General features: G+C 44.6%; 4 protein-coding genes across 5 annotated transcripts; 1 reads left to right on the top strand and 3 right to left on the bottom strand.

Annotated features, from left to right (window-relative positions):
- Positions 1-8,405: 8,405 nt before the first annotated feature.
- Positions 8,406-9,548, bottom strand: LOC119226767 (growth arrest and DNA damage-inducible protein GADD45 gamma-like). The gene is made up of 3 exons (XM_037485033.2): positions 9,406-9,548; positions 9,092-9,296; positions 8,406-8,966 (listed from the first exon to the last, which is right to left on the bottom strand). Exons 1-3 carry the CDS (start codon positions 9,504-9,506, stop codon positions 8,853-8,855), a joined length of 420 nt encoding a protein of 139 aa, XP_037340930.2. The 5' UTR covers positions 9,507-9,548; the 3' UTR covers positions 8,406-8,852.
- Positions 9,549-12,752: 3,204 nt separating this feature from the next.
- gadd45gb.1 (growth arrest and DNA-damage-inducible, gamma b, tandem duplicate 1) lies at positions 12,753-14,432 on the top strand. Its single transcript, XM_037484956.2, has 3 exons — positions 12,753-12,986; positions 13,114-13,318; positions 13,444-14,432. Exons 1-3 carry the CDS (start codon positions 12,844-12,846, stop codon positions 13,555-13,557), a joined length of 462 nt encoding a protein of 153 aa, XP_037340853.1. The 5' UTR covers positions 12,753-12,843; the 3' UTR covers positions 13,558-14,432.
- A 268-nt stretch (positions 14,433-14,700) lies between these two features.
- nim1kb (NIM1 serine/threonine protein kinase) lies at positions 14,701-18,489 on the bottom strand. The gene is made up of 4 exons (XM_037484875.2): positions 17,409-18,489; positions 16,955-17,221; positions 16,352-16,620; positions 14,701-16,198 (listed from the first exon to the last, which is right to left on the bottom strand). The coding sequence occupies exons 2-4, from the start codon at positions 17,217-17,219 to the stop codon at positions 15,428-15,430; spliced, it is 1,305 nt and encodes a 434-aa protein (XP_037340772.2). The 5' UTR covers positions 17,220-17,221; positions 17,409-18,489; the 3' UTR covers positions 14,701-15,427.
- A 158-nt stretch (positions 18,490-18,647) lies between these two features.
- LOC119226681 (coiled-coil domain-containing protein 152-like) lies at positions 18,648-23,696 on the bottom strand. Of its 2 annotated transcripts, XM_037484877.2 has the most exons (8): positions 23,031-23,696; positions 22,375-22,480; positions 22,009-22,077; positions 21,565-21,629; positions 20,891-21,026; positions 20,520-20,647; positions 19,984-20,088; positions 18,653-19,229 (listed from the first exon to the last, which is right to left on the bottom strand). In XM_037484877.2, exons 1-8 carry the CDS (start codon positions 23,094-23,096, stop codon positions 19,101-19,103), a joined length of 804 nt encoding a protein of 267 aa, XP_037340774.2. In that variant the 5' UTR covers positions 23,097-23,696; the 3' UTR covers positions 18,653-19,100. The 2 variants fall into 2 exon arrangements, with proteins under 2 accessions (XP_037340776.2, XP_037340774.2); XM_037484879.2 differs by lacking the exon at positions 22,009-22,077 and having other exon boundaries at positions 18,648-19,229.
- Between the last annotated feature and the right edge of the window lie 168 nt (positions 23,697-23,864).

Genomic DNA, 23,864 nt, shown 5'->3' with positions numbered 1-23,864 from the left:
CACACCGCTTTTTTTTATAGGTTTAGCTGTGTCAAAGCACCAGTGCCCCCCCCCCCCCCAGAGTCAGTGTAGGAGCCTTTGTGTCCCGCAACACACTGATACTCAGTGGAGCGCACAAATCCAATTTGCTGTGTGGAAACATTAGGGTATTAGGCTTCTGTGTTAATTTCTTCCTGAAATGACTTCCAGTCTGTTCTGTATTCGCCCGGGGACCGATAGACAGAGAGAGATGGAGACATTATCACAAACAAGTCAACAGAGGAAAAATATAGGAAGAAGTTGTGGGAGGAAAGAGCAAAATACCTCAAACCGTTTGAAAATGACTAATTCAATTATCAGTACATAGACCAGAAGGGTGTTTGGAGAGAAGGTAGTTAAAGTGTGTGTGTGTGTGTGTGTGTGTGAGCCCACAAAGTCATCTGATACTTTTCTTGATCGTTTTAGTTTAATGACAAGGTTGCAAAGGTTTTTTTCAGCCTTGACCAGTCAGCAAGGAAAAGGGCCCCAACACATGTGAGCACATGTTAACATTTGAAGGGAGCTTCAGTTACTGTTTTTGTTGACCCGGAGTTCCACAAACCGAGGTGTTTGCACCTAGAGCGAAAGTGCTTCTACCTACATTTTCTATCCGAGCATAAAAAAGTCAAGTACATATTGCACAAAATGTATTTTGAAATATTGCCATGCAACTTAAACATCCACTGTAACTTCCACCAGAGAGAAATAATTGGATCTCTGGGATGAGCATTCTGTAACCTTCAGAACTGGAAAGAAAAGTTACATTTTAGATTATTTTTTTTAGGTTCGTTTGGCTCTCGATGATGTCATCCAGTGTCCTGTTCTTCTCTTTATGCGCCAGATTCACTTCTTTAAAAGGGTCATGCATGCCCGTGAAGTTTGTGCTCCACAGAATACCAGAATACTGGTATTGGAAGAAAATCTGCTGGGCGGCTGACAGAGAGAGGGGGAGGGGGGGGGGGGGGGAAACACTTCAGTCAGAACTACTGTGTTTGTGCGCGCCTGAAAGTCGGCAGAGTTTCACAGTGCGTTACCCTCACTCACCCGCCTGTCCTCAGTTTAATGGAGTGTGAGGGTTGAAGGGCCTGAGCATGTTACGGACTTAGTCTGTGGCCATACTGGGATGGCTCTCTAACGCGGCCCTCAGACCACACACACGCATCTTCTGTTGACTCAAGCGCTCACTGTGAGCTAAAAATTCACGGCCAGACTGATGCTTCGTCCCCTCGGTACCGCGTGCGGGTGGTCGGCTCGTTGGGACACAGGCAGGAGCGGGGAGAGGCCAGGTTTCCCCCACTTCCCGCCTCGGCTCAAAGCAGCAGAAAATAAAAAATTGGGAACCACTGCTGTAGAGTAACTCTTCGCTGACAAGATCCTCCCTGTGAGAAGGGCCATTGGATGACAGCATGACGTAGGGTTGTGTGATGGCATCACGCGGCTGGAGACACGCCCTAAGAGTGCGCTCTGTAATGAACAGGCAGCCGCTGTCTCCTCATTGTTTAGGTGATGTTTTAAAAAGATAACCTCCATAGCCTTTGATCTTACCAACATTTGAAGGTAGGCTAACACACCATCTATCCACGTGACAAGCTGTAGTAGGATGCACTCTGATGCTCTGGATATAGGGTACACTCCTATCTCTCCGAGAAGTACCATTCAGAGGCCAGTCCCACCGACGTTTGCCTGTCTCTGGGAGGGTGTGGGTCGCACCATCCAGCTGTGGTGATGCATCTGCCTGCAACCAGATCCACTCTAGCGCTCCTAAACATGTCCTGTTCCGTTCAGGACTCCGATTCCATATATAGACTACTCTTCTTCAGAGTAAAAGGAACGATGAATTTCTGTTGCTCAGTCGCCCTTTGACACTGGTCCTCGTTCCAGGAAGCGATGTGCATCTAACGGGAGGATGTAACTGACTGTGAAAACAAATTGGAGCTGTAAAGGGAGGCCATGCAATGGTATCGGCTTCAGAACGGCAGGTTTCTGTGGTCGGTGGCAGGTTCCTTTTACAGAATGGCAGGTTGCGGTTCTAAAGTGGCGGCTATTTCAGGCTTAATGAACAAATACAGAATCTCTTTGGGTTCATTTCTAAAGCCTCGCATTAAGACATACATCATTTTATTTAAGACACTGCAATCCTTGCAAGTTGCTGTGTTGTGCCAAATTCTCTATAAAGTTAGAAAAAAACATGTAGCCTGCAGCAAACCCATGGTCATAATGATACTCATTTAACATTACATGGAATTTGCATGAGGAGGAGGAGGAGGAGGGTCCATGTGGCACTCTAATACCCAACTGATATCGGCTTGTGCCGTTTTGAACAAGGATCCTACCACCGACCACCGCAACCGGTGGAAAAAGGAACCTGCCGGCAGCCACTTTCCGCACTTAGGGTCACTTTTGAACTGTTTGTGTTCGTTAACAGCGAGGGTAAGGAGGACGGGAATATGTAAAGGTGTCAAGACATCAACGATTGGTTGTTGAAAAGCTCTGTCGTGTCTAAGATAATAACCCTTATGATGTCATTGTGATTGCTTTGGTTGCGCTCGGCCTGAGAGAACTTTTTGGGGTACGCTTGAATAGATGGCAACCAAAATTGTAATTTGTTTAAAGATTTCTTTTGTTTTGTTGTTTTCCTTTGAGCAATAACTTTCTCTGTTACCAATTGTGTGGGAATAGCTCTGTCTAATGAGACTACTGCATTTCAAACTTGGGTAGTGGTGTTTGAAAGATGAGGATGATCATACGAAATCCGATCAAACCTGTAGTTTTACCCAGGGATTACAAATCAGGATTATCTGATGCATCAATTCTGCTCATCTTTTACTAAATCTGTGTCTTATATGTCACCCAACTTTATGGAGGTTTGTTAGAAAATGAGTGCAGTACCCCTTTTACTACCTTCTTATCCAACGTCAATGTGTATAAATGTCTGCATCTCTGCGTGTGTATGTACTGTATGAATACGTTTTTTTTATCCTTGCATGATGCAGGAGACTTTTACAACCACTAGATGGAGCTGTTAATAAGGCTGGATTAAGAGATGCCATAAAAGCATTGCAGCCTGTAGTAGCACTTTTACACCACTGGGCGTCACACCATTTACAAAGAAGATCTGTGGATTTAGTTGAATACTTGCACTTTTTTCTTTATCTATTCAGGACAAACAAAAACAAATCAATACATTTCTTACTCAATTGTTTTCACGGATCTTAAGAGCTACATGTTATAAAAGAAGTATATTTTGTTAAAAAATAGTTCTGTAACGTGACTATGGTAGAATCTGGCAGGTTTACTTTTAGACTAACTGTGTATAGAGTTTGTGTTTTGTGTTGGTACTTTTTCTCAGTAAAGGATGTGGCAAGTTATTTCACTATAAATAGCAAATGCTGTATATACACCCTTCACAAAGCAAATACATGTGATGGCTCTTAGTTGTTATTGTTGGTTTGTCAAAAGGCAACCTCTCTACCTTCTTATCGGAAAGAAATAGTTGGTCCAGAACAATACATCATTATCATTGTCACAGTCAATCAGGCTGTTGGTGGTGGTTAGCCCTCCTGTTTTGCACATCTCATGTGAAATGACCTGAGTGTGTAAGAATAGAGGGCGTCCTATGCTAAATGTAAAGCCACATAAGGAACATTTCCTGTACGGCTCGACATGTGCATCAGGTGAACTTCCTCTAATGTGGATCAGTGACGTTATATGCCACAAGGGGGCGCTGCAACAGCGTTGTCCAATGTGCACTCCTATGTCTTCATTATTTCAGTACTTCACTGTGAGGAGAAAGCTGTGAGGTTATGAGTGATCCCTGTGTTTTTGGGTGGATTAAAAATAACAGTAGCATGTTTGTAAAATCACAGATGTGTGATGAGAATTTCCACAGGAAAAATCTAATTGACTCATGTAGTGATGGTGAGTGCTGTGTGTTTTACAAATAACATTCAGTCTTTGACATGACATGCCGTGCAAAGTCCTTGTCTGAAATTAAGACATTATATGTTTGTTATTAATCACAGAGTTTGAAATTCATCTTTCGTAAAGCATTGCTTTTACAATTTAGTATTTGTTTTTTACTTGGCAAGATATATTAGCTATTGATTGAGAACAGCATACATATATACATATATAGGTTTATTGTAATGAGAAATAGTAAATCAAAAGGGATTCCTGGAAAAATTGCTTTAAATAAAGAGCAAATCTTAACACTGAGCAATCAGACACGCAGATCACCCTGGAGCACTAAAACAACAAAGTGCCCACCCAGCTTTTTGGCTAATTGAGACACTTTGTCAATGACAACACCTCCACCACCAATCAGAAACCAGAGATGTGTCTCTGGGGAGAGAAAGGTGCAAAGCTCGCACTCTCATTGGCTCTGGCTGGATTTGCTTTGAGTGATTCGTGACCAGATGAGGTGCTCGTCCATATGGCAGGCCTCTGTGACTCCTTTGTGCTGTTACTGATGTGACTCGCGTCAACTTTAAAGGTTTGCTCCTGCACTTTAAGACCCTCCCCCAACCCCCACCGCCTCTGCTGCTGATCTGCAGGATGAATGGGGACTCAGCCCCACGTTGATCAGGCAAAGTGTGCCTTTCGTTTTGTATACGACCTCTCTCCTCCCCCTCGCCCCTGCAGCCTGCACACTCACGGCTCCACACTTTGTGTTTTTGGTGAAAAGAGCCGTCTCAAATGTCCCGTGCAGCCAACAGCAGCTGCTCCTGGACCTTTCCATTCTTCAGCACAAAAGAGGATAGAGGGCCGGGGTCTCGGTGCACCTTTGTGCACGGCCCCTCCTGTCGTTTTGCTGCTCTTTGTGCCCATTGAACAGTGTGTAGAAGTGCTGGCTTTTGTTTGAGTTTTGTTTTGGTGAAGGGGGGGGATAAGCACATTCAGCCACCTGATCTAGTTCTGCAGCACACACAGTACTGCAGAGACTTCAATGTCAAATGTGTATTTTTTTTTCTCATGTAGTCCGTCAAAACGTTGAAAGCTCTGAAAAAAAGCGAAACATTTTGTCTCGATTTTTTCCTTTTAGTTACTTTTAAACTGTTCTTTCAGAATTAGAATTAACTTGGATATGCAAAATGTATAGTCTGATTGCAACCCCCCCCCCCCCCACACACACACACACACACACACACACGCACACAGACAACTACACAGCGTTCCTGCTGTGTCTGAACAGGGCACTTCAGGGTCCAGTCGTTGAAAGCCAAAGCGGACCAGTGTTTTGGCAACAGCTGCCAATATGCGAGCGTGTGTGTGTGTGTTTTTAAGAACTCACTTTGAGTTTAAAAGCAGCCACGTATTTATTTGGACGTATTTATTTACACTCTGGTTTTGTTTTAAGATTAAATCTTTTAACAACTTTTAACTCGTCAGAACTAGACATTTCTTGAATTTCAATAAAAACAATAAAGAAAAGATGTTGAGGGGAGCAGCCTGGTGGAGAGCGGGTTCATGTAATTAGTGATTTGATTCATCATAAGGTGACACAGGCTGATGCATATCAGAAACAGACATTAGCACCAGCAGCTGATGTCTGAGGGAATGGGCGTGTGTGTGTCTGACTGAATGCACGCGTCCCTGAGTTATACGTGTGTGTGCGTGTTGCTTAACCCCGAGCCTGCTGGGACGGCAGCAGGTTTGTGGTAGTGACAGTGGGTAATATTAGCATAGTTAAAAACTGCATTAGCATAGCCATCAGACGAAGGGCGTGCAACTACAATCAGAGTATATGGTCAGAGTGAGTCACTCCTAAAAGATAGATAAATAAAAAAGGATTTGAGCTATGGAGATGCTGATGCCAGTATCCAAGGCAACCTGCTCAACCAAAACATCCACAAACTAAGACTAAGAGCACAGAAAGACACCACAGCACTTACCTACAAACACACACACAAACACACACACTTAGCCTGCAGCCCATCAGTGCCATCTGCTGCAGCTGACCACCAAACAGAAAAAAATGCCTTGTAGGAGGAGGCTTTTATGTTGAAAGGACACTTGAGAAGCAGCATGTGGCTGCAGCAGTAGAGCTTTTTATAACCGGGGTGTAGACAGAGGGCAGGAGGGCGGCTCGGGGTTAGCGAGTTCAGACAGAAAGTATTAGTCCCGGAGCTTCAGACGTGTTGTCGGGTGTTTTTTAAGAATGCCAGACAAACTATCCCCCCCTTGCTTCCAATCGTATAGGCTAAGCTATATGTCATGACTCCAGATCTGCACTTCACTTGATATTAGCATCAACCTTCTCATCTCACTCTCAATGCATTTTTCCAATCGAATGAAAGCTGTACTGTTCTTTCCAGGTACAGAGGTTTGTCACCAAGTTGCCTAAGAGCAGCATTGAGAGTTGTGACATGTCCCTGCTGACTGTCGGGGGATGCTGCTGTTAGTCAGGATATTGTCCCGAATAGTTTAATGGCAGCCGGCTTGCGCCAAACACACTGCCTCTTGCTCCCCCTCTTCCTCCTCTCTCTCTCTTCCCTTCTCCTCATCATTAAATTGGACAGCAGATGGAGTGAGTGCCGGGTTGGTTGCCGTGGAGATTCAAAGGGGTGATTGCTGTTTAGCTGGTCCTGCTTGGACCTTTTTATTATATGACAAGGAGGCTCTGTGGGCTTGTACATGTGCACATGTGAGGGTGCAGCACAAGGAATGATGACAGTTAAATATGTTTCTTAGACTTAATCGCTCTTCTTCTTTGGTTCATTTTATTCCATCTATTTTCTGGTGTATTCGATCAAGTTGAAGCTTAATGTGCTCTTTGATACAAAGAGAGAGTCCCAGTGGTGTGTGTGTGTGTGTGTGGCACGGTGGGGGCTGCAGCAGCTGTTGACTCCACCATAGTTCGCAGTGGCAGGCCACAGAGTGACTTTGGAGTTTGAATTCAGAGTCACAAAAGCCTCTTATAGGTCCCGAATCACGATTGAGAGGAGGAAAAAAACAACGTGTGCCGGGAGCAAAAGATCACCTCCATCAAGCTGCAGCTTCAGTTGTCTTCTCCCCTTCCCAATGCAGTCACGGTGTCCCCTTTAACACACAACTTTCACTGAATATTGAATATTTTTTCACTAATTTCCTGAGCTGCAGTATCAGAAATCATTTTTAGATTTTAAAGACCTGTAAAAAGAAAAGATCAAACCTGACCATACAAATAGGAACCAGAATGTAATGTCATCAAATGCAAATATTCTGCAGGAATAAGACAGTTTGTGTTATTTTTTTCGGGTATGTTTTGCAGGTTGTAATGCTACGCAGTAGTTCCGAAAAAATGCAGCCTGGAGAGGCAGAAGTAGGGTCCGGTGAGAGGGGGGGTCCTTAATTACACAACGTAGACTGCTCCCAAATAGCTCATCAATAGTGCTGACTCAGTAGAGTGGTGGGCATGTTGAGCCATTTTCCACAATTAAATGCAGATTTTCTTAAATTTGGTCACATATGTCGGCCATGATGTTGTTTTGACTCTTTAACTGTGTTGCATAAACGTCTTCGGTGGATTCTTTGTGTTGAAATAGAAGTTTGCAGAATCCTTTTCCCACTTAATGCAAACAGCTAAAGTGTAGGACAGATCTGTCAAGCACCTGTCTCATTTAAAGAGAAGGGAGTCAGGCCACCTTTATCCCAGTCACCACCCAAACGTGACTCATATTCAATCAGCACTTTAACTGATTGAAGGTAAATTTCTTAGTGTACACTTACTGCTCTCTCACATTTAGAGAGCGCTCATACTTCAATTCCGTTTCCCCAGAACTGATGTGTGATGGTCAACAGACGTGTTTTGAGTTGCAGGCTGAGCACAGCTGTGTTGGTCAAGGTTTGTAGTCACATGAGACATAAACAAATCCCCTCAAAGAGCTCGGAAAGTCCAAAAGTGAACCCAGGTTGGAGCAGCTTTGCAGAAGAAAAGATGGATTTAAATCAAACGTAACATGTAAACTTAAAAAGTACAGTCAGAAGGCAAAACTGAATTCAGAAATGTATTTATTTATGTTTTTCATCATACAAAGAAATCAAATATGAAGGGCATATGTTGTATCATTTGACAATTTTTTTTGTTAGATATTATAAGTATAATATTAATCATATTCATCATTGTTACATTTCTAAAGTGAAACCTTTAGAGAATAAACTTTTTCAAATTTTTTAGTTAGAATGTAATTGTTTTTTTCAAATTCATAAAGTTAAACCTTTAGAGAATCAATGTGGTTTTAAATATTTTAGAATCTTATTTTTCATCGTAAAGTGAAACCTTTAGAGAATAAACTTGTTCTCATTTTTTTTCTTTTTTATAATATCATTTGTCATTTTGAAATTTCTAAAGTGAAACCTTTAGAGAATTAAGACAATTCTGGAAAGTGGGAAACATTTTCGCTGATTGCAACTGTTGTCATGTTGCTCAGCAAAGAGGACATCGTTAAAAAAGTCTCTTTTTAAGAAGGCCTCTTCCTCAGCACCGCTTCTTCTCCTGCTGCGCGTGCTTCAACGTGCGACGGTCGCTCTGTGGGGCCACAGGACGCACAACTCGCATCTCCTTCCTCTCCAAACCTCATCCGCACAAAGAATGAGGGTCGACGTGTCGCTCTTGCTGCATACCTGACCTCATTCACATAAAGAATGAGAGCCATCTTGGCATGGACGGGACAAGAGGCGACGGGTCACGGGGGGCGGGGCCTCCTCGGGCCCGGCGCCGTGCTGCCTGGACGGTAAACCCTCCTCAGGAGGATCCAGGGATGAGCAGAAACAGGGTCATCCTGTTCATTAGGATGAATATTCCCAGATAAGAAGCTTCACAGCCTCTGAGCGAGAGAGGAGCCTGAGGCCCCCGATCAGCGCTCGGGGAGGAGGATCTCAGGAACCCAGTCGTTCACACTGCGGCTCTCCTCGCAGAACAGGTGCAGCTTCTCCAGAGCGGGGTCCTCCCAAGACCCTTCGGCTGGGTTCTGTTCGGACGCGAGGAAGGAAAGAGGCTTTAGTCACGTGTGTCTTTTCCAGAGTGCTTCAACTATAGACCTCACAGCTGCATGTATGTGTACTCGCACACCCTGGTTATCTGAGCTCTACGTACCGTGATGAGGACACAGTGAGCGTCTTCCAGCTGCGCCTTGTCACCGACAATCTCAGCCATACGCTGCACGTCGCTCACTCTGACGATGCTGATGTCGTTGTCGAAGCAGAAGGACTGGATGAGGGTGAAGTGGATCTGCAGGGCGATGTCACACTGGAAGTCCTCGTCCATGGCCAGGACGCAGAAAGACACACTGTCTGGGTCGCTGTGGATAAAGAAAAGTCACTGGTTAGCTGCTGCTGTCAGACACTGATCCTTTGGGCTGTTCATAGTGGATGCCGGAGTCATATTTGAGTCATGTTTAGTTTACTTACTCTGTCATAATTTTAGCGCTCTCGTACACTCCAACAGTGAGTCGATCCTCGCTCCGAGCACAGAGCAGAGCTTCCTTCAGAGATTTCCCGGGAGTCTGCATGGTGAAAGTTGGGCTTTGAGTTCAGCTGATCAGAAAGTCCAGTAAAGGGAGTTTGTCCTTCCTCCAAGGCTCCTGCCAGCATTTATACTGCAGACCCGGCACACGCTCACTCTCTGATTGGGCGTTTGGTGCACAATGACTACAACAGGCCTGCAGCCCCCTCCCCACCCTCAGGGACGCGTGCCTATAGAAAAGTCTTAGAAATCGGGGGAAGTTTTAGTTGAAAGGATCAGATGTAGTAACTCTGACCTTTTTAATGACTCTTTCAGATTACAGGAATAATGAAACCACACAGGGAGACCACCAATGAGAAGCAACCAACAACTCCTATTTAGACCATAATTCTAAAAGGTTTTCTTCACAATCACCAACACTCAACATCACAGCATTTTGCAAACCCATGTCATTTTTTCTGAGGCCAGCCACCGTTTAACAATATTCCTGCAAATCTGATGTCTGCTTCCTCACATATGGCAACTTTCACTTTCTGTTTCATACTAAAGAAAATTGAATGTTAAAAATTGGCCGCGTGGACTGGAATAGAAATGCATTATTAAATCTGTCCTCAAATCTGAAAATGTACATAAACGGCTCCGCAATAAAAATTGCAAAACATTTTGAGGTTTAGCTTCAAATAAATGATTCATAGAATTATACTTATTCTTGGCTACATGTGTTTTCCTCCAAAATCTCCACCATTAGTTTACGTTTTCTGTGTTCTTAAAGTACCTCAAGTACTCTAAAACCAACAGTTTGCATGTAAGCATGGTTGACTTGAATTTGTAAAAACCCCTAAAATGCTACAGAAAGTGCAGAGGACATGTTTCCCATCATATGATGCTAAGATCGAATTGTTCCAAGCCTTAAACATACGTTTGTTAATGTTTGACGTGGCATAATGCAACAAGCGTGCCCTCGATGTCAGACAGAGTTCTACTTTTATGGCCAATTCCACTCTTTGTTTTTGTTTTTTTTGTTACCGTGTAGATTGGGCAGTGGCACGCGCCGCTGCTTTGGATGCCTAAATCCAGTCCTCACTTGAGGCGCGTGGCCTGCGTGCTTTATCTGTCTTTCTGCATCACTCCCCATAGCAACTGAAAGATACCATCTGCCCTCGGGGGGTGGGCGAAGGGGAGGGTAGACAAAAGAAGTCAGACAGCACCTGCTGGGCGTGATGGAAGTTTTTTTTTTGTCTTTGATCCGCTACATTTTAAAGTTTTGCGTCCAGGCAGAATTATTAGAAGTTATTTAGTAGTTCTGTCAAAAACTATTCGCGTATATGTTCCCACATTCAAAGGTTATAAAAGCACACGGCAACAGCCTGAACATCTCATACTGCAGCTTTGGACACCTTCCTTCCCCAATAAAGAGTTCAAAGCGTTGGTGAGTCGCCGCAGGTCACCGCGTAAGAGCTTTGACCACCAACACCTGTCGCGCTGCCGGGGAGGCCTCCGCGTGCGTGGCAGATGTGCTGCGGCAACAATAGGTCGGTATCGATTTGCACACGCCTGCCCCGTGGACATGCAAGCTGATCCTCCCTTATATCAGCGTCCAAATCTCTATCAACTGGAGCCGAGTCCATCCTTGGCACCACGGACAGAGACTGAAAGTGAATTCCCCCCCACCCCAAAAAAAGTGTTGTTGTTGCAATAATGCACAGATAACAGTTGTGTTGTTGTGTTGTTTATGGAGAAACACTTTCGGCATTGTCGTACGTGTTTATAGCTCAAACTGAAAGTGATTGCATCTGCATCTACACGTCTGGCACCTTTTGGGAGATAACTCTTATTCATTGTGAAAGTTTAGACCATAAGCTCTTCTCTTTGGCATTGAAATTTAATCAGAACTCAGACAACAGCCGGCCGAATGTGGAGACTTGTAGACAAAAGAGCGGCGCGCCCGGGGTCGGGGTTGACCTCGGTTTTTAGGAGAAAGGGGAGGGTCCCTCATAGCGACAGTTCTCCATCTGCCGCTCTGCCTTCCGCAGAACAATAGCGCTGAATCAATCACCGCCAACCCGTGTCTCCTGCACGGCCTCTCCACTGCACTCCTCTTATTTAGGCAGCAGTGGCAGCAGGCCTGACCTGATGCAAGATATGCAGTGAATTATTCTGCAGCCTAAGAAGAACTAACATTTCACGAGCTGTTAGAGCGCTGAATCCGTGGAGCAGAAGAACCAGAGCCGTGCGTAAAGGTTGTGTTGTGCGCGAGGACGATGGAATCTTGACAGAAGGTTTTCAAAAACAAGTTTATTTAAAGGCTCAGATGATGAGATTAGTGAATGTTTACCATATGGCAAATTAAACCAAATCAGTGAGTGGAACTTTCTCAAAAGTAATCGGAAATTAAAAGCGTTTTCAGATATGGGTTTGAATAGAATCGCATAAGCAACATTTGCTGGGTCTGCACATCAAATACCAAATAGAACTGAACGCAAAGTCCACTAGGTTTTCCTATAGAATTAGGTTCGCGTGGCCGCTGAATTCCCCAGAGTAAATAAATACAAACTGAGAAAGGATTTGCTGGACAGCTGATGGCCACGTGGTCAGCACAGGCCAACAGTGCAGATTGCGCTGCACGCACAGCGTTTTGGCACGCGCTCGTCATTTGCATTTGTATGGGCCACCGAGATAATAGAGGGATTCTATGCTCACAATGAGGCCGTTTTATGGGCAGCCTCCAGTCCACAGATGGCATCATCCACCTGCCCTTTCTCTCGGCTGGATAGAGGGAGAGGGGGGGGGGGGGGGGGGGATGCGTCACACTTTCTCCTTGTTGCTGCTGCAATACTGTCACCAAAAGAAAATATTCTTGTTATTTCTCTATTACTCTATTTCTCGGTTTAGTTTAGTGTTGCATAAACTGGTCAATAAATCGTTCCTTGCGTTCCCAAAGCGGACAAAATGAAGTGTCCATGCATTTTATAAATTATTGTAAAAGTTGCCTCCTGCATGCAGCTCTGCAACAACTGTTCTCTTAATTGCAAAAAAACATAAAGTGCTACACAATGATCAAACTTTAATTTGATGAAACTATTTTAGTTTCAGGCAGGCTGCTGCACTCAGATGGGAGGGTACTGGGGGAGGGGGGGGGGGGGGGGCGGCTCGATGACCCCCATCAATCTGCCACGAGCCGGAGTGTGACAAAAGCATTATCATACCAATACACCATTCAGCTTTAGCCAATCAGGGGGCAGCGCTTTCACTGCGCCGCACGAGCTGGGGAGTATAAAGCGGGAAGGCTGCAGGTCTGAAAGCACTCTGCTCTCTTTCGGATTAACTATCTGACTAAGCTTCCCATTGCTCTCCCTCTGCTGAATATCTTCATCAATTTCATCATGACTTTTGAGGAAGTTCTGATCCAGAAACCCGCCGAGCGTGCCCAGTGCACCGGCAAAGCCCTGGAGGAGGTCCTGGTGTCCGCTCAGGACAACGACGCGCTCACCGTCGGTGTCTACGAGTGCGCAAAAGTGATGAATCTGTAAGTATGAAAGTGCACGTTTTTGCTTTGAGATGTAGCATACTGCGCGTGCATCCACCCAGACAGTTTGTATCAATATTGGATGAAATCTTATGATCTTTTTTCCCCTTCTTTTTTGACCACACAGCGACCCAGACAGTGTGTCTTTCTGCGTCCTGGCCATGGACGAGGACTTCCAGTGTGACATCGCCCTGCAGATCCACTTCACCCTCATCCAGTCCTTCTGCTTCGACAACGACATCAGCATCGTCAGAGTGAGCGACGTGCAGCGTATGGCTGAGATTGTCGGTGACAAGGCGCAGCTGGAAGACGCTCACTGTGTCCTCATCACGGTACGTAGAGCTCAGATAACCAGGGTGTGCGAGTACACATACATGCAGCTGTGAGGTCTATAGTTGAAGCACTCTGGAAAAGACACACGTGACTAAAGCCTCTTTCCTTCCTCGCGTCCGAACAGAACCCAGCCGAAGGGTCTTGGGAGGACCCCGCTCTGGAGAAGCTGCACCTGTTCTGCGAGGAGAGCCGCAGTGTGAACGACTGGGTTCCTGAGATCCTCCTCCCCGAGCGCTGATCGGGGGCCTCAGGCTCCTCTCTCGCTCAGAGGCTGTGAAGCTTCTTATCTGGGAATATTCATCCTAATGAACAGGATGACCCTGTTTCTGCTCATCCCTGGATCCTCCTGAGGAGGGTTTACCGTCCAGGCAGCACGGCGCCGGGCCCGAGGAGGCCCCGCCCCCCGTGACCCGTCGCCTCTTGTCCCGTCCATGCCAAGATGGCTCTCATTCTTTATGTGAATGAGGTCAGGTATGCAGCAAGAGCGACACGTCGACCCTCATTCTTTGTGCGGATGAGGTTTGGAGAGGAAGGAGATGCGAGTTGTGCGTCCTGTGGCCCCACAGAGCGACCGTCGCACGTTGAAGCACGCGCAGCAGGAGAAGAAGCGGTGCTGAGGAAGAGGCCTTCTTAAAAAGAGACTTTTTTAACGATGTCCTCTTTGCTGAGCAACATGACAACAGTTGCAATCAGCGAAAATGTTTCCCACTTTCCAGAATTGTCTTAATTCTCTAAAGGTTTCACTTTAGAAATTTCAAAATGACAAATGATATTATAAAAAAGAAAAAAAATGAGAACAAGTTTATTCTCTAAAGGTTTCACTTTAGAGGCTTCAGAGAAACTAAAGGTTTCACAAATTACTATTCTAAAAATAATTCTCTAGTTCTCTAGAATTCTAAAGTTTTCACTTTATAAAATAGAGTAATAAAGTGAATGTAATGATGAGAGGATGTTAACACAAACATTCACTTGAAATGTAAACAAAATGAAAAAATGACCCATTGTAACTATGTTTGAAAAAAGTAACTTATGTCTTTATGGCAGTTTTATTGTAGAAATTGTTTGAAATCGTCAATGAAAATGCTTAATAAAAAAACACAAAGTCAATTTTCACTGGTGGTGCTAAAGTGTCTTCTTTAGTTGCGTGTTTGGGTGAAGCAGGTGCCGGGGGGAGGTCAGTCAGGGGGGGGGGAGGCGGTGCTTATGAAACCCAACAAAAAACCAAGCCGATTTGCATGAAAGGCGCTGCAGCCCGTCATCTGCTGGCAGTAAAAAAGAATACAACCCCCCCCCCCCCCCCCCCCCCCCCGCACGGACCCTCTTATCGCGAGCCTCATCTGCATGTGTATAGCGCGGCGCACAATAGCGGGAGCTCCGGGCCTGTCAGCTCCAGCGGTCCGCACAGAGCGCCTATTGTTCGGCCTGCAGATGTCTCCGCAGCCACGCCGAACCATCTGCCGATCCCTGCTGGTGGGGGTCGGCCAGGCCCCTCGAGGGGGCGGGGTTTGGTGCGGGGAGCCGGGTTGAGTCTGTCTGGTTTGGGCCGGTTGTGGCGATGGAGAGGGGGTCCCGAGTGTCATCTGGTGTCCTGCCAGCTGCTGTCGTGACTGCTATTTACTCGCAGGCCCGTAGTGAAACTTCTGTAAACAAGGCACCCACCTGCTCTGTGACGTCAGTATCTTTTCCAACAATTTATTTAGTTTTGCATGAACAATAGGAGCCATTTCAAGTGACACGGTTTGTTTTTAAAGCATTTCCCTCTCATTATTACAACCAAGTTCATATTTTGGAACCCCCCTCGCTGTGCACGCCAAAGGATTGTAAATATATATTTTCATCAATGAGTGATTACACAGAAAATAAATTATTTACTGTGACTGTGTTCCTTTAGATCCTTAAGTTCCTAATTTTACATATCTTGAAGAAGTGGCACAAAATGATGAGTTCCGGATATTTTAACCTACGCAGGCCTCTTCACTTCATAAGGCACATATCCCAAAACAATCTGCACTGAAATGAAGTACATTTTATCCTTAACCTTCCTTGCAAACAACATAAAATGTTAAATAAAAAACACAAAACATAAAAAAAACACCTTCATTATACTGTTATGAAAGCACACATAATTTGGATGTGTGTCTGAGGCCCTTATAGGCCCGGAGCCCCTCCCTCTTGGGGTCCCTCACCATCCCTCGGACCACCGGGGGACTGTCGCAGCCCCTCCTCCTCTGGGCTTGGTGCAGCAGGATCCGGTAAACCCCGGTGACGGGGCTGCGGCTGTTTTTGGGCGGGCTGTTCGGCAGGTGCTCCGTGCTGAAGCCGAGCTCCCGCAGCGAGCTCCTGACCTCCTCCTCCACCTGCTCCACCTCCACCGCCAGGTCGCTGCGCTCCGAGTCCAGCATGCTCTGCAGGGGCCTCGAAAGTTCAGGGGTCGCCAGCGTCCAGGGAAACTGCACCGGTAAGAGCCAATCGCAGCCCAGCATTTGGTCGACGGCGTGGCGCTCGGCGGGGTCCCCCTTCAGGATGCCCTTGATGAGCCTCTGGCAGGGGCCGGGCACCCAGGGAGGCACGGTGTAGGCGCATTCGATGACGCAGCGCCGCAGCTTCCCCATGGTATCGGCGCGAAACGGCATGGTGCCGGTGACCATGAAGAAGAGGAGGACCCCCATGGCCCACACGTCCACCGGCGCCCCCAGGTAGCACTCGTCCCGGAAAAGCTCCGGGGCGGCGTACGGCGGCGAGCCGCAAAAGGTGTCGAGGGCGACGCTGCGGTTTGAGACCTGCGTGCTGAATCCAAAGTCGGCCACCTTCACGCAGCCGCTGCCGGTCAGCAGGACGTTCTCCGCCTTCAGGTCCCGGTGGATGACGTTGATGTCGTGCTGCACAGCAGGAGACACTTTTAGTTGAACGGGTCAAGGGAAGTAAAATCAGAAGGAGGTCGCTGCTTGCAGTATTTAGAGTAGTCCATGAAATGCCAGCAGCAACAGAGATGGTAGTTAATGTGTCTAATTTGACCTAATAGTTCCACTGACCATATATTTGATGGCGGAGAGGATCTGGGAGAAGATGATCTTGCTGGCGTTGTCGGACAGTTTTCCCTCGGCGGCGATCCTGCTGTGGAGGTCTCCGCCCCCCGCGTACTCCAGCACCAAGTAGAGGCGGCTCGGCGTCTCCACCACCTCAAACAGGCGCACCACGTTCGGGTGGTGCAGGCACTCCATGTTGCTGATCTCCTTGTAGAGCAGACGGTGGGCCTGGCTGTCCAGCCGGGTCTTGTCCAGGATCTTCAGGGCTACCTTGTCTACAAGGAGGACAAATGGAGGATGTCAGTCCAGATGTCAACTAGGAAGTGCGATTAACAAATGCCCCATTTGAAAACGTATTTCATATGATTGGAATCTGATTGTCTGATGGACCAAGAAATTCACTGACGTCCTGATGCTTACACGCTGAGTCAGCTATAATTGATCATTAACAATTCTTATCATTGGTTTGTCAGTAAGGAGACTTATCAAACAAAGAGGCCCAACATTCTTTGGTTCCAGCTTCTCAAACAGGAGCATTTGCTCTCTTTTATTCAAAAGTACTTGTTGTTTAGTACCTACAGGAAAGGACAGCACGGACGCCTTCTGTACCTTTAGTCAGAGCATGGAAACCCAGTTTGACCCTGGAGAAGGTACCACAGCCGATCTCCCCGCGGACCTTGTAGAAGCCCACCCTGCGGCCGATGATCAGGTCCTTGATGGTCTTCTCGTCCTTGCACATGTCGGCGGTGAGCTTCTGCAGGGGGGTGAGTGGGGGCGGACCCTCGGCCCCTTCGTCGGCTTCGGAGCTGTCCGACAGGCTGTGGAGGCTGTGGTGCCGCTTGGCGATCTCCACCTGGCACACGCCTCCAGGCATCTCTGCAACAGGCCGAAGAGGAGACCATCAAAGATACGAGGATTTCACCGGTGCATAATTATAACATCTAGTAGCGTCTAGTTAAACCTCACTTTAAATACAAACGGCTTCAGCAACGATTTATACATATTATAATAAAGCATGCAAGCAAAAAATAAATAAATATAGGAAGCAATATTCTTTTCTTACCAAGTTTCCAAAGTTTTGTACTGCATTAACACACAGCTGTGGAATCCATTGCACGTAGCAATATAAAACAAGTTGTTCCTTTGGCCCCGTGGGATCCAGAGAAAGGAATTTACTTCACTTGCACGCGGGGGTCTGACTTGTTGTTCCCAAATCATTGCGGTAGGTCCCAGGACGCTGAGCAGAGCCCTCACTGTCTCCCTCTCAGTCCTCTCTTACACACTACTGTATGCTGATGCCCCCAAAACACAGGAGGGGCGGGGGCCCGTCTGTTTTAGGACGGACACCAAGAGCTTTGCAGGCCCCACCCCTCATTAAGGTGGTGTAATGAACTCTAATCCAGTTTAAATCGGTCTCTTTGCCAATCCTTTCCGATACCTAATGTCGGTCCCCGGCAGAAGACGCGAGTGTAAAAGGATCCAGCCGTCGGTCGATGTGCACGCCGAGTCCGCGGCTTGTGTGCAAGTGCTTCGGTCCGCGGGCTCAGCGAGGCTTTGCTACGCAGCTCAGGTGGCTCTGTGGGCTTTTGTGAGGATGACATGTTATGCAACGCCGTGACCCAATGTTCCCATGGAGATTAGCTCCCTGTTCCCTTCAGGCTGAGCAGCACAGATAAAGAGATTAAAAAAACCCAAGGTCAAAGCGTCATCGGGCCAATCGTCTTTATACAGGTGCGTTGTCAAAGTGAGGGAACACTGCACTGTTCAATGATCAAGATGCAGTTTAACATGGCTTGTCACATATATTTTTGAAATAATTTTTTTTTCCTCAGGCGAATTCTTCCTATTGCTTCTTATTCTTTTTTCCTTCCAAAGGTCTAAAACAAAAGAGCGTGCTATCATATGCAACAAAGAAAAGCTGCAGAGCCTCACATTGAGGAATCTGGAACTTGCCAATTAAATGTATTGGAAACATTTTGTAGGATTTGCCCAGTCCTTAAATTAGCCAATTCATTGAATCTTTATCAAAATGTCTGGTAATACTATTTATTTAAAAGCATAAAGAATAAAAAAAAATATCCGCCACTCTGTTGCACAGATCATATATGTGTTTTACTGTTGTGACCCTCCCTCGTCCCTTGAATGATGTGTGATCAACTGCACAACGGGATCTTGGAATTAAGCTCAAGTCAGTTAATCAGGAGTACGGCTCAGGAAGACTGCATCACCACAGTATTTGCAGACCTCTCTGAACAAGTCAGGGACCAGAGTTTAGATGCTTTCATTTATTTTAGAAATGCAAACAGTGGTAACAGCAGCCGATAGTTAAACGCTGGTTTGACTTTCAGTAAAGTGACACAAGCTGAGGAAATGAGCGGGATGATCAATGAGTGAAAGGAAATGAACTGATCTAATTCCCTGAATGTGGTTGGCCTTCCTTCCTGACTGATTCACCCTGACGTGTACGTCTGCTGCTCCAGCACCTCCCCCCACTTCCTCGCATGCAGTCTGATTGCATTAAGGCCTTAGAGAGAAACATTGTCTGCGCTCACATGTGCTCTGTGAACCAGCAGGGCGGCGCTACGGCAAGTCGGAGCGTGATAATAAAATCTGAAGGAACACAATTTTCTCTTAGATACCGAAATACTAATCTAGAAATGACAACCAAAAAGAGTTCACTTCTGCCCCCTGGAAGAGTCAGGAGACCTGTGCGCCTGCAGAGCTGAGGTCAACAGCATGCGGGCCAATTATCAAACTAGATCTTTGGCTTCTTCAGACGGCTGTCGTTAAAGACGCCGCCGCGCTGGTTCTCTTCCAGCTCTTTGATTCTCTGACGCAGAGCCCCAATCTCCTTGTTTTTCTCCTCCTGGATGGACTGCAGCTTCTGGGAACACACACACACACAGTTAGTCCGTCATCACTGTACTAGAACGGAGCAACACTGACTAGACATGCAGCCGGTTTCTCAGAACAGAAGACGATTACCATTCAGTGATTCTTATGAATTGCTCCTTGAGGTGTTTCAAGATAACTTAATCCAAGGTGTTTAAAGACTACATGGATTGTTTTTTATTATCCTTTGTGATTTCTCCTACACCACTTCTCCGCTCTCTTCACTGGTTACCAGTGGCTGCCTGCATACAGTTCAAAACATTGGTTTTCACATACTATGAATGGATGGGGTCCAGTCTACATCCCAACCCGCTGCATCTGCCAAGCTGCTTGTTCAGCCCTCACTGAGAGAAAAGCACTCGGCGAGATCAGCACTTAAATTGTACTTATAATGCCACTTTTCTATAGTATGTTTTGAAACTGCTTATTTGATGAAAATTGTACTTTCTTGTTACTTGTTCTTCTGAGTTTGTATCTCTATGTGGAAATGCACTTATTGTAAGTCGCTTTGGATAAAAGCGTCAGCTAAATGAAATGTAATGTAATGTAATTACTGAAATGCCTATTTTCTTCAATAATTTGGTGTCTAATTTACATCGAGATGATATGGGAGACACAGCTGATAACAACTTTGGACAGACGATGTCTGTGATGAGCCGAGTACAAAGCAAAGTCCAAACGTTTAATGCTGGGTTATGTGCTTATACAATGTGTAAGATGTCAGAGGTACTGTGTGCGAGACTCACCCTCTTGAAGACACTCTGTGGAAGAAGGTTGGAGCCGTGTTGCTGCTGCTGCTGCTGCTGGCTCCACTGAGCTGTACTCTGAACTCTGGCTAACTTTGCACCAAACTGAAAAAAAAGGTACAGCGCAAAACAATACAAATATTTAAGTGAAGCTGATGACAAAAGCTGACAAAAGCAAGGCCGTCCTCAAAGCTGAAATAACTTGTGGGACTCCTGCTCACGCACAGAGCTTCCATGAAAATCTTGTGAACCGTCTCCTGTCCACGTGTGAAACTGGAGATCACTGGTCCCCTCGTGCAGAGAGACAGCGCTGACTTACTGAACACCCGAGAGTGTAATCAATCGCATAGTGATTCATTGTTTTGGGGATATTGCTCAAAGGCAGGGCCTTAATATCAGCTGATTAGTGTGAACCAACCAACAGTCAGCCTGATCCTCTGTCAGTCAAAAGTCTTTAAACTCATATTTTATTGTACCCTGCATAATGAGAAAATAAATTCCTGCGGTAACACCGCTGGAAGAAGCATTTCAATTACCTCCATCTGTAACTTTAGGAGTTCGCTCTGCCTCTCCCTCTCCTGCTCCTTCAGCTTCCCCTTTAACTGCTCCAGATCCAGATGTTTCTTCTCCAGCTGAGTCTTCACTTCAGCATCTTTAGCTTCCACTGTGAGTTAACAAAACAACAGCAGGCAAAAACAGATCAATCCTCATCATGTTCTTCTCTTCTCTTATAAGGATAGAATCATTACTGTTGCAAAGCTTTAATTCCTTTTACCCATATCGCTGATCCACAGTCTATGTTTTACACTACAACTTTGGGGCTGTAAGGGGGTTATATAGTACATAGATGATCTAAGTCCTCCCTGAAACACCTTGAGCCCCGTTGCTGTGTTTGGGTGGGTCTTACGCTGATGGAAAGCCTCCGTGCGGAGCTCCTCCAACTCGCTCCTGCACTGCTGCCGAGCAGTCTCTAGCTCCCTCTTGTGTCTCTCTCCTTCGGCCCTCATTTCACCGACGAGGCGCTGAAGCTCAGCCACTCCGTCCTGATTAACGCACATTTCTGTTACTTCAAAATACTGCTCAGTAGGCATATTTACAAAAGTCATCATTTTGATGTCAGATTAAACCGGAACGCGATAGCTGTTAAATTCAATTCTCATTGTTCTTCAGCAAAGTGGATCTGTTTTCTCAATTAGCTGGATATCTCTTGCCAAAAGTCAAAATAGGTAATAAAAAAACAAAACAAAGCATTAAAAGGCTAAAAATGGATCGAAAATTAATTTCAGTTAAAGTAAAGCTTCAGATTTTTACTATTAAATGACATTAATTAATAAAGTAGAATGTATATGTAGATTATTTGTACTAAAGTGGAGCGGAAGGTGAGCAATTGTGTCGTTAATACTGACTGTAGAGCTCACAAAACATGTACACAGTGTTAATGACAGTGTTGTCTGTATTTTTGCAACTAATCAGTTAGAAACAAGAATGAGAGGAAATGTAATTGTTCTTTGTTGTGTAAAGCCTACATATATCAACAAAGGTTTCTGAACGTTCCAAACTGCTGGGTTTAGTTTACCTCACCTTTGCTGCTCTCTCGTTGCGTTGTTTCACGTCCACCAAATCCTTCTTCAGTCTCTCATTCTCTACTACAACATGAACAGATTCAAAATATATGAATCAAATCTTTATACTATATATAGTACTTTGTAATATTGGTTATTGACAACTATACATCCCAACTATAATCATACTATTAAGTAGATATCACTGAGGCAATAAGCCATTTGGAATATTTTCTATGTAACATTGAGAGCAAAAATAACAACAGCAACACTATCCTATCTAGAATATATATATATTGTTGTAGACCTTATTTGTCCTTAACATGTGTTGAAGTCGGGTGTAAATATCTCTACCTTAAAAATACTGATTTGAGTATTTTAAGTATTGAGTTGTATTATAAATACAACAATATACCGTGTGTGTGTGTGTGTGTGTGTGTGTCGAGTGTGTGATTGCGTTCACTTCTGAGGTTGCACTGCTCCTGCAGAGTCTGCTGCAGTCCCTTCACTGCGACAAGAAGACTGTCTCTCTCTGAAAGATCAGCAATATGTTTGCTTAAAGGTTTTTAGTTGACTCAAAAAGGCACATTCAGTTTGTGAATGAAATGTATCTTGTGCTGTTTTTTCTTCACTAATTGACCTCACACTGCATTAAACTGAAACTAATCTGTCTGACAGAGCATCACCATTATCATCACATCGTGGCGATTTATCTCAAATGTCTTTTAATGATAAACTGCATGAAAAAGTAGAGAGTAGTTTAATGCATCCTTAGAACAGACATCAGTAATGTGAAAGACAACTCCAGGTATGAAATGAAAATAGTCACCGTCAATCAGACTTTTCTCCTTGCTCGAATAGAGGTTCGTGAGTCTGTTGGCGTTCTCCAGCAGCATCTCCAACTCGTTGTTTTTGCCATTTACCTCTGTGATATTCTGATTCATGAGAGTAAAGACAACAGTCGTTTTTACACCGTATTGGCCCCTCAAGTTATATGGGTAGGTTAACGTTATAGGTACTAAAGGTTGTACTTAAATATATCCCAGACAATAGAGTTCAGCGTTAAATGTTTAATTCAGTTTAAGTTGTCTATCCATCTATCTAACGTATCCATCCGTTTATATGATTGCTTTCTATTTAGTTGAATTATATAACGTTACTAAGAACTACTCTATTTGATACAGCGTTAATATGGACAGAATAAGGAAACAGTAAACAAGTAACGTTAACTAACTTTACAGTAATCAATGACTGAGGCTAACGCTTAAGCTAACGTAACTTCTTAAGGTGCCCGAGGCACTATGTTCACAGTAGTTATTATCGAACTTTTAAATATTAGCCAGGTCCTATAAAGAATAAATAACTGGTAAGACAGACAAATAACGTTAATACATACATTATAGCAAAGATATCCTTAATGAGCTACAATTGCGTTAGCATAGCTAACGTTAGCTAACCTACCTAAGCTAGCTAAAGTTACCTTACCCGTTCGAGCTGAGTAAACTCTTCCATACACCTGTCGAGGTTTACACAGTTTAATTTCATCATCATTTTACTACACTTAAGAAAGAGCAAAAAACTACTGCAAGAAGAGAAACTATCGTTTTACTGCTTTAATTACATTGAAGCTACAGTGACATGCTGTCTATACGTTACGTAAGGTTAGTTACGTCACCTTTAGTTAAATATTCAAGTTGAACGGGATGCTGATCTGAATGAAGGCAAAGTTTGAATGGTTTTATTGAATTGTATTTGTTTGATTATGTCAACACACATAAAGGAAACTATACATTTAATGAAATATGTATGCGTCATCACCAAGATGTAATATTTAACTGGATGAATCATTGAGGCATGCAGAATCCTGCAAAAACATTCAGATTATCAATATAAATCGATATATGCAGGCCAGAGTTTGACATGCTATTTTATGACTTGCTATGACGGGTTGGTGATTTCTTGGAAAACTATTTCTCTTAGGAGATGCTTTTTTAATAAACTGTGACTTTTAATAATATTCTTTCAATGTACTAAATGTTTTTTTTACAGCCTGTAAATCTGCAACACATTACTTGTATAATGTATTTTTTGTCATACTATGCTTTTACTTTTGAATGATGTTTTCGAACATCCTTAACTATACTGTGGACTTTTATGACATCTGTTTACGTACTACGCTGTGACCATTTTCTGATGATTTGTTTGCGCTTTTCACTAAAATTATTCTTTTAAGGCATACATGTATTTCTTTAAAACACAACAACTAAAACCATCTGATATAATAATAAGACAAACTTTCATACCTTTGCCATTTATTTG

Source organism: Pungitius pungitius, chromosome 18 (assembly GCF_949316345.1).
Source record: "Pungitius pungitius chromosome 18, fPunPun2.1, whole genome shotgun sequence".
NCBI classification, from domain to species: Eukaryota; Metazoa; Chordata; class Actinopteri; order Perciformes; family Gasterosteidae; genus Pungitius; species Pungitius pungitius.
Note: the sequence above shows the minus strand (reverse complement) of the source record. Positions and strands in the feature narration are given on the sequence as shown.

Coding starts and splice junctions, on each gene's coding strand:
- LOC119226681 (XM_037484877.2), bottom strand. CDS start 23,096: ATGATGATGAAATTAAACTGTGTAAACCTCGACAGGTGTATGGAAGAG. Junction 22,078..22,374: donor GGAGAAAAGTCTGATTGACG/GTGACTATTTTC, acceptor CTGATCTTTCAG/AGAGAGACAGTCTTCTTGTC. Junction 20,089..20,519: donor TCCTAAAGTTACAGATGGAG/GTAATTGAAATG, acceptor CTTTTTTTTCAG/TTTGGTGCAAAGTTAGCCAG.
- LOC119226767 (XM_037485033.2), bottom strand. CDS start 9,506: ATGCAGACTCCCGGGAAATCTCTGAAGGAAGCTCTGCTCTGTGCTCGG. Junction 9,297..9,405: donor AGCGCTAAAATTATGACAGA/GTAAGTAAACTA, acceptor CTTTATCCACAG/CGACCCAGACAGTGTGTCTT. Junction 8,967..9,091: donor CTCACTGTGTCCTCATCACG/GTACGTAGAGCT, acceptor GCGTCCGAACAG/AACCCAGCCGAAGGGTCTTG.
- nim1kb (XM_037484875.2), bottom strand. CDS start 17,219: ATGCCTGGAGGCGTGTGCCAGGTGGAGATCGCCAAGCGGCACCACAGC. Junction 16,621..16,954: donor TTTCCATGCTCTGACTAAAG/GTACAGAAGGCG, acceptor TCCTCCTTGTAG/ACAAGGTAGCCCTGAAGATC. Junction 16,199..16,351: donor TCTCCGCCATCAAATATATG/GTCAGTGGAACT, acceptor CCTGCTGTGCAG/CACGACATCAACGTCATCCA.
- gadd45gb.1 (XM_037484956.2), top strand. CDS start 12,844: ATGACTTTTGAGGAAGTTCTGATCCAGAAACCCGCCGAGCGTGCCCAG. Junction 12,987..13,113: donor TGCGCAAAAGTGATGAATCT/GTAAGTATGAAA, acceptor TTGACCACACAG/CGACCCAGACAGTGTGTCTT. Junction 13,319..13,443: donor CTCACTGTGTCCTCATCACG/GTACGTAGAGCT, acceptor GCGTCCGAACAG/AACCCAGCCGAAGGGTCTTG.